Raw genomic sequence first — 16685 nt, 5'->3', positions numbered from 1 at the left:
AGGGATACGAGTAGAAAAGTGTGTTTCTTTTTCTGGATGGTGTAAACAGTCATTTTGGTCGTTATACCTGTTAAATATTATATCAAAATGTCGGCATGTAAAAACTCAGGCAGTAGAATTGTGTCTTGATACACTGTATTTTGCTGTTTGTGAGATCATGAGTCACCCTGCCTTGGGGGTGGGAAAACAGCTTGTATAACACGGCTAAAATAACATCAGAGGCCAACGAGCATGGCAACAATGTGAAATACTGACGTGGTTTGTCACAAGTTTTCCAGAATATGGTTTATATAACGGTCATATTGATGACAGCAATGTTGGCCAACTAAAGACGGCAACACTTACGTGGTTTTCTCAGGAAACAAAAGAGAAGTCTAATTCACAGTCCCTCTGTGTATTTGTTAAAGGACATGGCTGATGCATTTCACTGAAACATTTTCTGGAGGATTTTCAAAAACGCTTGTGAGTGAAGAAAATCAGGAACATGTTGCTGGATTTGCGACGAGAGGCAGCCAAATGGAGACTGGCGCCTGACCATCTTAAACGATAACCAAAGTGGTCGGTGAAGCTTGAAAGTTCGACATGTACTGATCCTCCACCTCCGACAACGAAAATGCTCACAGAAGAGAACATTGGCTTCCAATTTCTCATGGCTTTCACGAATAGCTGAAAACACTTCTTAACGTGGGGTTCTGGGTGTAGTGACGGAAATGCTTATCTTCATACACGACGCGTTTTGGCTTAGTTTCTTTTTTTATTCATATGTTAATGGGAATTAACTCAAACAATCGCAAGTATAATAAAATGTGGACTTTCACAGACTTTCACTGTGGACTCACAGACTGCGCTGTGTGAAATTAAGGTCAACATTGACTTAATTTACCTTACTTGTTCCCTAAAAATACCAACTAAGTCGTTTTGTTGCCTAAAAAGATTCTACACTGCAGGAGCACTGATCGCTCCATTAAAAACACACAAAAAGAGACGGGACTTTCACCCAGGAGACCACTGTTCGGGTCAGTTAATATGATTTAAATCATAATATTATTTATCAGTTTTCCTCCATCACATTAACTAACTCCAGTTACGTAATAAACATATATGTTATGAACATGATTGATTGATTTGATTCAAATGATTGATCATTTTGGATCAAGAACTTTATCCCATAATAAAAATAAACACATCCGGTGATTCTCATGGCATTGACTATAGCCACGCTCTGTGTTGGTGAACCAGTATTAGTCCCGTGAAATGCTATAGGAATGAAGCCCTCAATTCTGACTCCAGAATGCTGCATATCCACTGGCATGAGTTTGGAATTTCGAAATTATATAAATGGATGGAAGACTCCTAGCAGCTCTGCCTCTTGGCTTTCGTCCATCTACATGTTCTCTCACTTCCCTCAATTTGAAATCCACAAGGGAACTCCTCTCTGGTTCAAACCACCTTACCAAACCCTCACATCCACCGCATGGTGCTAATCCCTCATCGGCAGCCTGTTTATAAAGGTGCAGCTACCCTGTTCTGTGTTCTGGCTGCTGCCAACATTTCACACACAAAAAAAGTGTCAGTACTTATTCAAATGTTGGCGTGTTTCAACCGGTATCAGCAATCAATATTAGACTACAATCTGAATTTCTACAGCGAATAAACATTAATTCCAGTGAGTTCTGGAGTTCAAATCAGATGCAAGGCCACACAAATATGTTTTCAAGTATTTACTAACTTGATGGGGAACAGTTATGTCATGGATGCAAGTTGTGCAATAACTCAATGGCTTGGATGGATTCTCATCAGAGGAAAGAAGCACATTAAAGACTAAAAACGCATTTCAAAGGTCTGGACCAAGTCTGAATATACCCTTATGATGATGAACACAATGGGGAGTTATGTTGTTAAGTGATAAGGGTTATGGGCTTCATATCTGTCGCAAGGTTATTATTTTAAATTGTTTAAATAAAATCGAATGAGATATAAGACCCTCGTGCTGAGAAACCTTGTTGTCTTTACGGTGTGCATCAGGGCAGTCAAAGTTTGATTCATGCCTGCTGATGCCGTTCTGGCAGAATCATCACTGTTGCACAGCTGCATTTCTCCCGGAACAATAAAGGTTGTGAGGACATCGTTTTCTGAAGGAACGGCAGGTGTTCGCCTCTCTGAAATATCTCAGGCTGAACGCTATCTCCTGACAAAAGTTAGTTCGCTGAAATATCATCAAACATATGAGTAACTTCTAAATAAATACATTTGATGAAACGCTTCCACCCTCATTTCTAAAAGTAGGACCAATAATGTGTTAAAATGTGACATTTTTTGACCAGTAAGCGGGGATTTCCCACTCCGACGCTCTTGATAAATACGAGCTCTGAGCCCATTCCTGATGTTTTCATGTGTCCCATTGAGGGGGGGAAATTTCATTAAATTCACAACAACAGAAAACCAGATTTGACTTGAACGTGAGATACTCTCTAGAAACATTTCTCCAAACTCTGTTGATCAGATGGATGATTCTTTGAACTCGTCAGCACTCCTGCTCTGTTTGTTAGAGACGGGTGCAGAGAGAGAGAGAGAGAGAGAGAGAGAGAGAGAGAGAGAGAGAGAGAGAGAGATTGTGTGCTACTGTGGTTATAATGTGTGTATGAGTTAATCAGAAAACCCAATCTTTTGATGATGAAAAAAGAGGAAAATATTGCCTGGATTTCCATCCCGTCAGTGTTGCATCTAACGTGATCTTCTTTGACGGAAAGCTCTTTGAGATGTTTTATTGTCTGTGCAGCTCCAAGTTCTTTTTCCAACGACTCTTTCTCTCTCTCAGGCACACACACAGCGGGAAGCGGGCGATGGAAATGTGTTAGAAATGTTGTTCTCAAAGGGACTTGGTAAAGGACGTCTCTGCATTTCACACTAGGTTCTACTGGGAATCTATACATCCAAACTAGGAAAGAGTAATTTTCTCTTTCCCTCGCCCATGGAATTTGTGCACCTTCTGGTTCGTCAGTATGCAGTTTAATGTCGGTGCACGATGTGTTTGTAAAGTAGGAAATGTCGGCCTCTTTCCAATTTTTTTGTTTTGGCTCGTAAACAACAAACACAAGTCGATTAACTTGAAACAAAGAATGCATTGTGCGTCTAAGTACAGTTGCTGTTTTCTTTGGGGAAGCAAACATTATGTTCATGAAAAAGCCTTAAATATGCCTAACTCATAAAAAACTACTTGATTTGGTAATATTCCAACAGCTGTCAATCTGTGTAATTCACCCATTTTCATTCCAGTACTAGTACAGCTGTTAAGTGTTATGAAGTTTTAAGTACAATATTTCCCTCTGAGATAAAGTAGTTAAGTACAGATACGTTAAAAACAGGGATCAACAGTGAAAAATCCTGACATTTAGGATGCTCCTTGGCTGATTAAAACACCACTGAATGATTTTTGTTTATTTATTTATTTGTTTATCAAATGAAAGGTCACAGCCAGATTTCTGTCTGCAGGTTTAACATTTGTAGACGGGGAGCCAAGATGTTTTTGTCGACCAGCGATTGACCAAATATAATTATATTTCTAATCTTAAAACGCACTCAATAATATTGTAACTCCTGCTTGCAAGCAACGATCTAAGCGGAGTGTCATCCACATAGAAGCGAGCTACAAACTTTCCAGCCCCACCTTTGAGTTTGTCCAATAGACTTTCAGTGGAATGTGCCTTTTGTGAACATTGTGAGCCCGCAAACTTCCCTCAAAACTTCTACTGGGTTATTCTGGACGGAGGCAAAATGGAAAGACATACAGATTCCTACAGACAAACAGACCGACACTCTCTCTCCCTCTCCGTCTGTCTTCCAGAAACATCCTGTTTTGACAGTTTTAGCCTCGCATACCGTTTCTAAGTATGCGAGGCCGTTTCTACCGTTTTCTCGTTGGCAAATAGCTTATATTAAAGGTTAATGTGAAATCTTGATCTCGGAGAGAGACTTAAATCAATTTGTAGTTATTCAGTTTCTAAGGACAGGACAAGTCTGCTTTATATTCTCCTGCTGCTTTACAGACACTTCACTCCACACAATGAGTGTTCATTTTATAAAGGTAATACATCACTTATTATTGCCAGCTCCATGTGCGCAATAGGTTAATTCATTACACAAGTCCCTTATGGAGCACTAATTCTTTTCCATTGAACTTTTACTTCTGGGGATGAGCAGTTGTTGATGTCATCTTTTTTTGTATGAAATGAGTTCATGGAGGAAGTTTAACTCTGTTTTCTATAGCCACTTAATGATTCTTTGTGCAAAAAAAGCACCATCAGAAAAAGTCGAGCTGCCATATTGTTCTGCATTGTTTTTGTTTCAATGTTGAATAAATATTCTAGTCAGTTCATCCTTGAAAGGCGAGATATCACATTCACGTGAATGGACAGATAATCTGAAAACACAGCGTCTCATGCATGGAGATATAAAAATATGGAACTTGTTAACTTTGAGGTGTGAAAGTCGTTAAGACAAGTGGTAATGAGCACAGCAATAAAGAGGTAAACATATTAAAGAACAACTGCATTGTGTGTGTGCTTTGCTCTATTTTTGAGAATTATGTTGGTCAGCCAAACACACACACACACACACACACACACACACACACACACACACTGTGCCCAACAGGCAAGTGTTTACTGCCACACAGGCTGTTGCCTCCTGACTGTTTCCATCACGGAGCCACAGGCCTGTTTCTGTCCCACTGTTCTGTTCACGCTAAGCGTTCTGTGTCTCTGATGTTGTGAAGCACAGAAGAAGCCCACGGTCTAACCCCCCCCCCCCCCCCCCCCCCCCACCCCCCATCCTGCATCTCATCAGCAGCCAATCTTTCTCAAGTCCACCAGAAGTAGAAGTGGAGATTGTGTCTGTATCTCTATAGGAAGTGCTTGACAGGTCATTTCCGACGGATGAAAATTGAAAAGAATGTGATTATTCCGCGCTGTGCGGAGCTCTTCCACGTCCTCACCCGCCCAGAAGAGACTCTCCACTCTCCTACGCGGACGCTTCAGATGATGTCACGGTTGATTGGATAAACAACAGCATCTTTGGTCAAAGTTGGAGCGATTTGTTTGGGTACTTTGTTTCATTGGACTGATGCATTTTTTCTGCTAAAACAATGTAGTGTCAGACATCACAATTTCAAAATTGTTTTTTTTTTTTTAATAAACAGCTGCAAAAGTTGTGCAATGATGAGATTAAAGAATTTAACGGATTAGCGTTTATACTCAGGGACATTTGGCTAACATTTATTTCCATTTTCATTACCATTTATTAAAAGCTAATGAGAGCAACCATTTCTTGTTCTTGATCTGTGGAAAGTAGAGAAAAGACTGCCGGCACCTTTTTTCCTTAATTATCATTACCATTATCATGTATTAGTAGAGTCATGGGAGTGTAATTAGAGATACGATAGGAGCCACGGCGACTGTGCCACAACAGCATATTCAGCCGTTACTTAACATTTCCTTTTTGATGAGCTGCAAAATAAGTATAATTATAATTATGATCTAATTACACCATTATGAGATGGATGCGACTGACAGTGTCTTCATTCATCTATCCGTTGATCTATCATGATCTATGTCTCTGTCAGTGATCACATTTTGGAAAATGTTCATGAAACTATGTTCCTCATTTGTCCAATCACAATTAAATCAATTATAATTTCCTTTATTGCACAGAAAATGTTTAATGTTTCATAGTGTAAGTCACAAGCAAGGTTATTTTTGGACAAAAAAAAGAGGCAATTAAGGAACAAGATGGTGGCGGTATTATCTGAGCCGTATTCACTCAACCTGTGTATTCAGTATTTAATTATTTTGTATCTACTTTTTAAATTGTTTTACTACTGTCTTTTTTACACTGATCTGTGGAAACACAAATCCCTTTATATCTTGTACAAAGACAATACAGGTTATCCATCTATCTAAAAAAGAAAAAGCAATGTAATTCAAAACGAATTATTATTATTTTTTAAATGGACATAACATCGAATATAAATATGGATCCGAAGTTTCAAATTTGTTTTTGTCTTGTGGGGAAAAAGTTGTCATTTCCTTTCTGGCTTGGCAGTGTGTCCTCGAAGCCGATGTCGTCAGGCCCCCGCTGGCCTTGTTTCACTGCCACTGTCATTGTTTTCATACAAATTGGGGGAAAGTGAGCCAGTTTTTCTTGAGGAATACTTCGAGCAGGAAGCGTTGGCTGAATTGTACGAGTGTTTTGTTGTGGGGAGCGGGGGATGCAGCAATCAAATCAAAAGCAAAAAGCAATGCCAGAATATTCTGAATACATTTTCAAAGCACATACGCAGAGAGGGCGGCCATGAATGTTTGGTGGCGAGGAGGAGAGATGAGAGGACGGCAGCCATTTCTGATGTAACATGTTGCTGTGTCATGACCTGATTATATCACTAATGGAGCCACTCGCTTTTCTAAAGGAAAGGGTTACAATTGTAAACATAACTATTTGAAAGTGCAGATTTGTTGTTTGGGAACCTACTTTTTAGGAGACCAGGCTGCAAAAACAGTGAACGGCTGGAATATTTGGTGAACATAATTGTTGTTTCTGCCACAATGTTGACAATTGCAAAAAGTTCACTCAGTTTGGTGAATTTGTTCCACTGACAGTGTATCCATCCATCCATGTTCTTATGCACTTTATTACATAAACCCCTTGTCACCAGTTCAGTACAGTTATATAATATATTATATTATATTGTACTGTCAGAACTGTTAGAATCCAGACATAATGATGTCTCCTGCTTTGTGCAAGCTTAAGTGTTGCCTACCTATTTGCAATTGTACAACAACATCAACAATCATAAATACAATGAGGAGACTAGATACCAGCTCCCAAGTATTTAGGATGCAAACTGTATGTCTTCATTTTAATGATTCATATTATATAGTCGATGCTTATGTACTGCATAGTTGTTGTTTTTTTTCACACCCCTACATTTCCTCCAGCATCAGGTTGAGTCAGGCCAGGTGTGTCTAGTTAGGGCGGAGCCTTCAATCTATTGATTGAGTCTGTATTTAACCAGTAAGGTAAGAAATGTCTGTCGCCAGAAGAGGAGGTCTCACTTCTTATGTCTGTCTGCATAAAATTCATCCTTTATTAATAGTTGATCCCCTTGAAATATTGCTGGCACTCAAATGTTTGCTATGTTCCTTTTAGGATCAGGTTTCAGTGGGAATTTCAGCAAACCCCCATGCAGTGGTTCAGTCCAATTAGGGTGAAGTCATGAGGGGTATATAAAGCAGCTTAGGCGTTGACAGTGTGAGTTGTTGCTTGCTGTGTGGCTAGGTGTTATTTCAGTTCTGATTCTCAGCTTATTTGCTCTTTGTTCATGTTCCCTGGACTTTTAATCTCCTCCTGTTTCATTGTGATGTTTAGTTAATAAAACCACCTCTTTTTTTGTTGCCTCGCCAATTTGTTTCTGCTCACCTCCGGTGCCAGACAGCGCACTAAATCCCTCATTAGCGTAGAATTACTACCTACGATACTGTATTTATTAAGTGTCTGGGTTACTTAGATTACAGCTGTTCTTCTACTACCTTGCATGAGATCAATATAGTTTTTCTAATCTATGAAACAGTACAACACAGATATATGATATGATATGATTTCAAGAGTAGAAATACATGCCTATGCAATTTTGCAAATAATACATAGTACAGTACTGATAACGTGGAGGTGTAGTACACGAGCATTAGATAAAAACAAATAGACCAGCAAAGGTGCTCAGCTGAACCCAATAACAAACACACACACAGAGAGAGAGAGAGAGAATACCTTATATTGCTTAAGCAGTATACATTCAGCAGTATACATGGCATAAACACACAGAGAAAAGTTATGAGGAAAAGTAAAATATATATATTTGGCATTATGATCTGCCAGAAAGCTTCTTTTAATAATATTATTATTATTATTATGTTCTGAGATATGTGAAAGCTGTATGTATGGACAGTAATGTTTCAGACTGTAATAAATATATATGTATGTTTTATATTACAACTTGTATTTTTGGACAGCGATGTTTCTCAGACTTTAATAAATATCGATGTATGTTTTATATTACAACTTGTAATGCTTATAAAATGCTCTTTCAACTGGTCCCCCGATCCTGCTGAGCTCACAACTCAGAACAGAAAGATTCAGCAGAAAGTCTGAGGGCTTGGAGAGAAATATGACACAATCACCACCTCCACAGGTTTCCTGGCCTGCTGCCTGCCACTCAAAACCAACGAGCACTCCATCTTTTATATCTACTGATTACACTGGAAGTATTTAAATCTCTGACTTTAATCTCCCATTCCCTCTGATCCCGGTTTAGCCGCTCTTTAAACTCTTGTTTTGTTAAATTAGCAAAGAACTTGTGAACCACAACAGCTGACTGTAAATAATGTTTTTCTTTTTTATTACTGACTACTTACTTATTTATTTTTGAGTCATTTCATCCATACATGACTAAGAATATTAAATAATACTAGAAATATTGATAATAATGCTGAGGAAAATGATTATAATAATAGCAATTATATTAGTAATAGTGATAATAATGAGTTGAAATAGTAATATACATATTAAAAAGTGAAACAAATACTATTAGAATAAATTCAGTACTTACAGTAATAGTAAAACGGGGCTATAGAGTATGTCATCATAATAGTTCCCTTACTCCGCTTCATTTTTTAAAATTATTATTTTAAAAAAGAATAGTAAAATCTATTTTCATCCAAATAAAGACGAAAAACTGCCATTTCCACTTGATTAGCAAATGGAATCTCCAAAGTTTGACTTGTTCCTTTGTCTGGCACAGGAAACAAAGAGCCATCTCCGAATGAAAGGAAAGAGGATATTGCTGCTACACACGTCATAATACAGCTGCTGGAATTCAATTTCTCCCCATCCAGACAATTTTAATCCACCCGGGTTGTGTTTGACAATAATGCATGTTTGGATAAAAGTAATACTTCTTTTCATTACATGCTCTCATACACAAGCGGGGCTTGATGAAATTCTAATGTTCTGCATTGTTGAAAAAATGAAAGGGAGAAAAAAGATGTTCATGTATTTACCAAGGCTGAGCTGAAAAGATGAATATCGTATTGACCTCTTGTGTTTCTCTGCCTGAATATCATCGTTATGATGTGACATTTCTTTGTCATATTTTTCACAAAATTTAATAATACTTGGCTGCGTGGCATCAAATAGTGATATTGAAATATTGTATGCCCTTTTATATGCTTATGGTATTAACTTTGGAGGCTGTGCGTTTGTGTGTGCATCTCTGTGTCTGTCCATGGCTAATCTCCCATACTGCTGTACCAAACCGCGTACTAGTTTGGGTGGTCATTTATGAAATATATGATCAAGAAGTGAGTGAAAGAAACGCAGTCTAGACAATTGAAACAAGACTGTAACATGAGTGACTGTAGATATATGTATCTGTGATCATATTAAATTCTCCTGTACAGAGTACAACACTATACCACCACAAAATCAGACTCATTTTACTCTACTTTTTTGTATTTTCCATATTGGAGGCCTGGAGTTTGAAGATGTGGGCATTAAACAGGTATGGAGGGTCTAACAAATTGCAATTGGGGAAATGAAGAATCAATTGTGACCTTTACTTTTGCTTCGATAAAGTACTTTTTTGTCTCTATTTTAGTTTCCCCCCACTTTTAAAAAGTGCAAAAATAATTCACACAAGTATCCATGAAGGCATGAGCCAAAAAGAATTTGGAAGAATAACTTAAGATAATGTATCCAACACACACACACACACATACATTCCTATAGCACCAACATTGGTAACACACACACACACACACACTGACGCCTCTCACCTGTATATCTTGTATCTGGTAGAAAATCCCTGCTGGAACCTCTCTCTGAACTCCGTGTACTCTGGACATTTGTGGAAAGGCCCCTTCTCTGACAGCAGCCAGTCCAGCTGCCCCCCGCTCTGCCTCGTGTTGAAGCCCCACACCGAAGAGCCGGACGGGGACGAGGCGGACGAAGACGACGAGGGGGACGACAGGGAGCCGTGGAGCACCTTCCCACCCACGTGCGCCCCACCGCCCACTTGTTCAGCTCGGTTGGGCCACGGCAGCCATAGCAACACCCACGGCAACCATAGGAGCATCAAGGAGGATGCCGACCATCTAGGATGGCAGGCGGAGCCATGGGAGCACCTCTCTTTTCTCATCGGCCAAGGAGTCGCCATGGTCCAGGTGGTGATGTGCTAGGGCACCTAGGACCGGCATTTCTTCTGACAGTCACCTCCCACGGGCCTGGACAACAGGAACACAAACATTTCACTTTAATTACATGGCTGATGGCTATGTTTTAACTAAATAGCATTGATTGGCATTTCTGTCCACATATTGTGATTACAGTCCAGAATTCTGACAGCAGCACAATGTTCCCCAAAGTGCTATTCATCAAGTAGACATCAGTCATAGCGTTTTTTGTTTTTTTAATGTCTGCTTTGAATGTGCACATGAAAGCTATTCTCATTAATTACAAGCTTCATTCTTCCAGAGAAATGATAGTTCACAGATGAGAGCACAGCCCATGTTTTAGTGTAATCTTTTATCTGGATCAAATCTCAATTGGATTTCATTCATTTTTGCAGGCACTTAACTACATGTATGTGTAGTTGTGTGTATCCATGTGATGTGTAGATAGATAGATGGATAGACTTGATTGATCCCGATATACTTTATGAATATTTGAATTGTACTATTCTAGTTCTGAGTTGTTTTTAATTACTTGATTAAAAGTACCCAAATAAGATAGGTACTTGGAGAAGCATTTGGAACACATTGCCAGGCCAATTCGCTAAAGAGTGGGACGCAGCCACTGATGGCACCATGAATTGCACATCACTTGTGACCATTATCTGCCCCGTCTCGAGGACTGATTAACAAAAGATATGCGCTAATGATATTGCAGCGCAAAAATGGGACCCATAATGTTTTGCAGCTGAGTGTGATTTGACTTTTATTGCGTCTGATTGCCAAGAACACAATAGGCAGAACAATTGGTGGAGTGGAAAATACAAATTAAATGTTTCAAAACGCAAGTTACAGGTTTGAGATTCGACATCAGTTCTGTTCAAACGCAGACCTTCAGAACCTAAAAGAAGAATGAAATGGAGAAAGAAAGAAAAACTTCAGTGTAATAACCACCAACTGACTCAAGACTCAAATTATTTCACTGTTACTATATAAGTGCTGATTGGACTGTCAAAATGCACTGCCAATTTTGTGCCAAATGTAGGGTCATTACCATATTATTTAAACGTGAATAAAACATGCCTGGCAGCGCGTCTTTCGTCTTGTTTGAGCAGGTTTAGGAGCCGTACAACGCGAGTTTTGAAGGTCTGGCTGATTTCAGTTTCATGACTCTTTTGTGCGTTTGGACAGGAATGTCCTCACCCGCCTCCTCACCAAACACATCCCCACAAATCGCACCACATCTCAAGTGTGAACTCTCTGCATCTGAAAAACCAATCTCGTTGCGTTTGGTCAATGCAGACGAACACGCGCTGCTTTGACACCTTTGTCAAGGTGCCACTTTTCAAGACTTCACAGTGCCTTTCAGAAAGTAGAGTCTTGCTCTTCATTACATTCTTAATGACTAGCGGGCTAGCTGGGTGGAGTCTGCGGGGACAAATCAGCATATCAGAACGGATATGTAAAGTAGCGGAGAGGAGGCTCTAAGTGGATTGGGATCTGAAGTATTCCCTGTTTATCTTACAAACAAATTAGAGAATTAATTTCAGGTGGATAAACGCAGGCTCCGACATGAAAAAACAATACTCAGGGCACTGCATTTTTAATTTTCGCTCGCTGTACCGAGAGATTGCTGCAGTTTGAAAAAGGCAATTAGTGAAGTCATCTGTCAAATGAATGTATTTACGCAACTAAAAGCATGATGAGAACTCGATGAATGGGACGGCATGCTGATGCGGTTTCCTTGTACTGTATGGCCCAGAGGTAAAGCTGGTGCAAATTAGAAAAATGTATATAAGGCAGCAAAAAATGGGGTGTATTGGAGCAGTTCTTGGGTCTGATTAAGCCACTTTATGTCAGTCCAATCCGGCAACATTGACAACTAATCAGATGAATGAATTCCCTCCTGCATCACGGCCAACTGAACAACACTGGTTTAAAACAAAATGAGAGCTGTTGTTTTCCCTCTTTGGAGAGCAGTGTATTCCAACCGGCAGGCCACAAATCAGCTGTTTTATAAATCTTCACTAAACATTTTTACCCACAACATGCAATTTTACAGTTATGTAAATTGTCTTCAGGCGGTCTGAGAGTGTTTACAGTACATACGATCTGAAATTAGACTAAATGTACTATACCTATGCCTGGGGAAAAAAGACTCTGCCAAAGGCTTTTTGAAACGGGGAAAAATTGGATGTGAGATGAACAATGGAAGGGGTGAAAAGAAAGAATGGTGCATGGCAGCATCAGAAGATGAGAGAAAGCAGACGAGGGGAAGGTAAGAAGTGCTATGGAGAAGAAAAGAATGACAGGATGGAACAATGAGAGGGACTAAACACCTATAAGAGTGGAAAATGAAAGGAGGAATGTTTAGAGCAGAGACCTTGAGTGAATGTGCCCATATAACACATTGACTTCTTTCTCTCCATCGGCCCCAGCCCCCCCACGACCCTGAACACAGGATAAGATGTAGACGATGGATGGATGGACTTCTTTCTCTCCTCTGTATCTCTTTTGCACCAGAACCCTCCCCTTGTTCCACTCTGTTTCCTGTCTTTCTTGCCTTGTTTATTACCTTTCATTCTATTGCCTCTTTCACCCATTCACCATCTAATCAAACAAATAATTGCAGATTATTATTATTTCGCAAGTAAAAAGCTAACTACACATCGAGTCTGTAGGTGGACTAGTGTTTGGCGTGATCACATTTTTTTTTAACCCCTTTGTCAGCAATTTTTTTCGTTAAAACTTAAAAATTCATGAGGGGTATTTGCTGCCATTTCTATATCGCAGAACCAAATGTTTAAATCTCTTAAGCTTCTGTTCAACACAGACCTGATTTAAGGCATCCAACCAGGAACCCTTGGGGAACCAAATGGGAAAACATTCGATATTGTACTTGTTTGGATTCCCCGGTATACACCCGCCTGGTGTAAAGAGGAGATATGGGAAGGACATACCCACAGAGATTCCACTTAGATGTGATATATATGTATATGGGAGGCGGCCTATACATGTTGGAAGTGTTATTGATTCTGAGATGAGTTTTTCACTCCGGAGCTGTGAGATTTGCCTTTCAAATGATGTTCTGTAACTTCTTAAAGCTCTGCCTCTCACAGAAATAAGCAATCGCCTATAACTGCCAGGCCTCCTTCCCCTCTGAGACTCCCCCCGCTAATTATAAAATGCATAAAACATGCTGTGAATGTCAGCAAGACAATGGGGGGAAATTGTGAATTCTTAGACCTGACATTTAATGTTCGCCTTGCATTATTCACACATCCTTTTGTGTGTTTACCCTTCTTCCTCTCCCGACTTGGTTAGAGCATGAGCAAAGGTAAGAAAAAAAAAGGCACGAACATCTCGAATTCATACTGGGGAAGGAAAAGTCGGAGTGGGCGGGGGTGGGGTGAGGGCATCTAGGTGGAATGGAAAAATCGACCACGTGTCGCGCTTAAATAACATCTCAGAGAGTCAAGGGGGAGCCGGGGCTTATGTTTATTGGATTTTTTGTCCATCGCCTTCACCAGCCTTAGCGAGCACGGAGTGAGTTGTTGTACCGTGTTTGCACAAAAAGGGAGAAGGAGGGGTGAAATGAGAAACATGGGGAAAGCCGGGAGTGGAGATGGAAAGACAAGCTGGTGGTGGAGGAGGGCTGGGGGAGGGACATGGATTGACAGCATGTTAAGCAGGAAAATGAGCTCTTGAAAGATTGCAGCTGAGTGGTTCTCGACAGAACACCCTCCTTAAACTCCCCACCTGGCCGCCGGCGTCCGAGCCAAGAGGTGGGAAACGGCTCGGCCTCCTGACTCGTTTAAGTGATTCCTGCTCCGCTTTCCCAAATATAATGCCGGGAAGCCAATTGTCCCAGCTATTTCATTTAGTCAGACGAAATGACAAATCTTCATGTCTCTCCTGCAGCGGAGAACATGAACCTACAGCAGAATCCCTCAGCTGGCTATCGGCGTAGTGCAATTACAACAGCTGGGAGTCCTTATTAGATCTGACGCACATATGTGTTTCATGTGCATTTGTAACTGCGGACCTGTGTGTGTGTGTGTGTGTGTGTGTGTGTGTGTGTGTGTGTGTGCATATGCTGCAGAGCACCTGGCCGGGCCCTTGGCAAACATTAGACCAGGGGGAGGTCCATCAGCATTAGAGGCCATCTGTATTCCTCAACCCCAGCAGCTCACTACTCACCTCTCAGCTTTTATTCGAGTCAGCAGCAATTCACCGGCCAGCTGCACACCTGCTCTCACCCCCCACCCCCCATGTGTAAATCAGGATCACCGCACACTGAGACCCGGGGGTTTGGAGTCGGACAGAAAACGGAGAGTGACAGAGAGAAGGATGGAGAGGTGGAGGGAAGCGAGCGGCGGAGGATTGATGCTAACACAACGGGATGACAGTCAAAGAAAGAGGAACAGGGAGGTTAAGAGGGAGCGACAGGAGGAGAGACGGATGAATCCGGAGGCAGAGACAGAACAGAGAGGAGCTTACATCTACATTTGGATGGGGGGGAGGGGCTGAAGAGTAACTGGTTGACCGTTTGGTGAAAGGCTTGATTTGATGAAAAGCACAACAGAAGTAGCAGTAGCTACTTTCCTTCATACTGCAGGTGAATAGGGTTACAAAATAACATCTCCAGTTGATTAACAAAACTATTTGTTATGAACAATGGATGAAGAACCAACTAATAGATATAACCCTGAAATTTCCCCCAACTTACATTAAGATAATTAGTTTTAATATGCAAATGAAGCATTATCTAATGCTAACTTTGGAGTGAATTTAGGAGAAACCTATAGATGCAAATAGACAGAGTGTAAAAAAACAGCTAAATGTGTATTTTTGTTTTGTTTGTATGTTTACTTTAGTCTGAAATTAAATATGAAAGCAAGATAAAATTGACCTGCGCATGAAAACTGTTTTGTTGTTGTATTTCTTTAATTTTGGATTTTTCTTAGATAAGATTCATTGCCATAAGAGATACTCTCTTTTTAGAAAATTGATGCAGCTCATAGAATATTTGCGTCTCCACTCTGACTTATCAAAACTCCACAGGGCAAATCTGGAATTTTTAAATAATTAAATGACATACCTAGAAAACAGCTGTCTTCATGCTGCGTTATCAGCTACAACCAAAAGTTCCAATCCACAAAATCATCTTCAGTCATCCATTTTTTAAGGAATCTCTTCTTTCCATCACGTTTTAATACGATGTCTCACACACTGACTCACAGACCGCATCTTGTCTCGGCGGGTAAACATATATTTTTAAAGGTCCTTTTATGTTTAAAAATCTATTTATTTTCATCCCTTTCAGAAAGGCCCGGATGGCCTCCGAATGTGAGCAGCATTGGACCTGGGAGCAACCATGAAGTGAGTCGGCTGATGCCTGTTCGACCAGATAAGACCTGTATGCACATGAGGCTGTTTTCTGGCTATAACGTCTGACTGCCTCTGCTCTCGACTGCAGCCGTGTATTACCAGCTTCCACGTAGTATTAATGCGACCGTCTCTGCAGAAAGCCATATTTGCCGGGTGATTCTGCCGAGCTTGTTTTAGAAATGCCAATTATGACTTTCAAGAAGCCACCCGCTGAAAGAATAGAATAATAAAACAAGGCTTAGGCTCTGATATGTTTGTCCAAACAAGTCTCATAATTATAAATACTCAAACCAGTAACATTATCCCTCTGTCTGAGGAGATCATTTGACTGTAAATATTCTGAAATTAATTTGACCGGTTTGGATGGAAAGTCTCGCCGCTCTCCGAAGGCAAACAACGTCACACTCCGTGATCTGCATCTGTAATTCCAGCACGTTCTATTCCGAAAATACAGTACATGTCATGTAGCCGTCGGTGTTTTATGATCTTAGAGCTCATAAACATGCAAACTATCCAGGGGAAGAAGAAGATTTCAAGATAAAGAAAGTGTGCTGCAATTAAAAGGTGTGACTGGATTAGTCAGCCGAGGACATTAGAAAGGGGCGTGAAAGGGCATCCGATGTAATTGGCTTTTTCTCAGACTCACAGCACCGACACGCCAAATCTGTTTTTGAACAACCACACACACGCACACACACACACACACACACACACACAAGCACGATTGGATTGCTAAGCAGCAGCGCCAGCAATAATGTCAGTATGATGGCTATAATGTCAGGAGACATGAAGCTGTGGTCGGAAACAGGAAACCTGGAAAATTCAATGTGTGTGTGTGTGTGTGTGTGTTCACGTCCCTGTGCAGCACACTTCACATCCGTGTGTGTTAGTGTCTTATCAGTGTGCTCTCTGGTCAATCTCCGGCGAGACAAACAAGCCGACATATGGTCAATTAAGGCCCATCAATACCTCCACTAACATCTTTACCAGCTGATAATTAAGAAAACCGCCGCCTGT

The 16685-nt window shown here is 40.5% G+C and overlaps 1 protein-coding gene across 1 annotated transcript in view; it reads right to left on the bottom strand.

Moving 5' to 3' along the window:
- Positions 1-16685, bottom strand: part of brinp2 (bone morphogenetic protein/retinoic acid inducible neural-specific 2) — a 161405-nt gene that overhangs the window by 76462 nt on the left and 68258 nt on the right. The window contains exon 2 of the mRNA XM_084006947.1: positions 9885-10331. Coding sequence (XP_083863073.1) covers positions 9885-10264 — 380 coding nt within the window. The 5' untranslated portion in view covers positions 10265-10331. The remainder of the gene's footprint in view (positions 1-9884; positions 10332-16685) is intronic.

Source organism: Eutrigla gurnardus (genome assembly GCF_963514095.1).
Source record: "Eutrigla gurnardus genome assembly, chromosome: 4".
Taxonomy (NCBI): Eukaryota; Metazoa; Chordata; class Actinopteri; order Perciformes; family Triglidae; genus Eutrigla; species Eutrigla gurnardus.
Note: the sequence above shows the minus strand (reverse complement) of the source record. Positions and strands in the feature narration are given on the sequence as shown.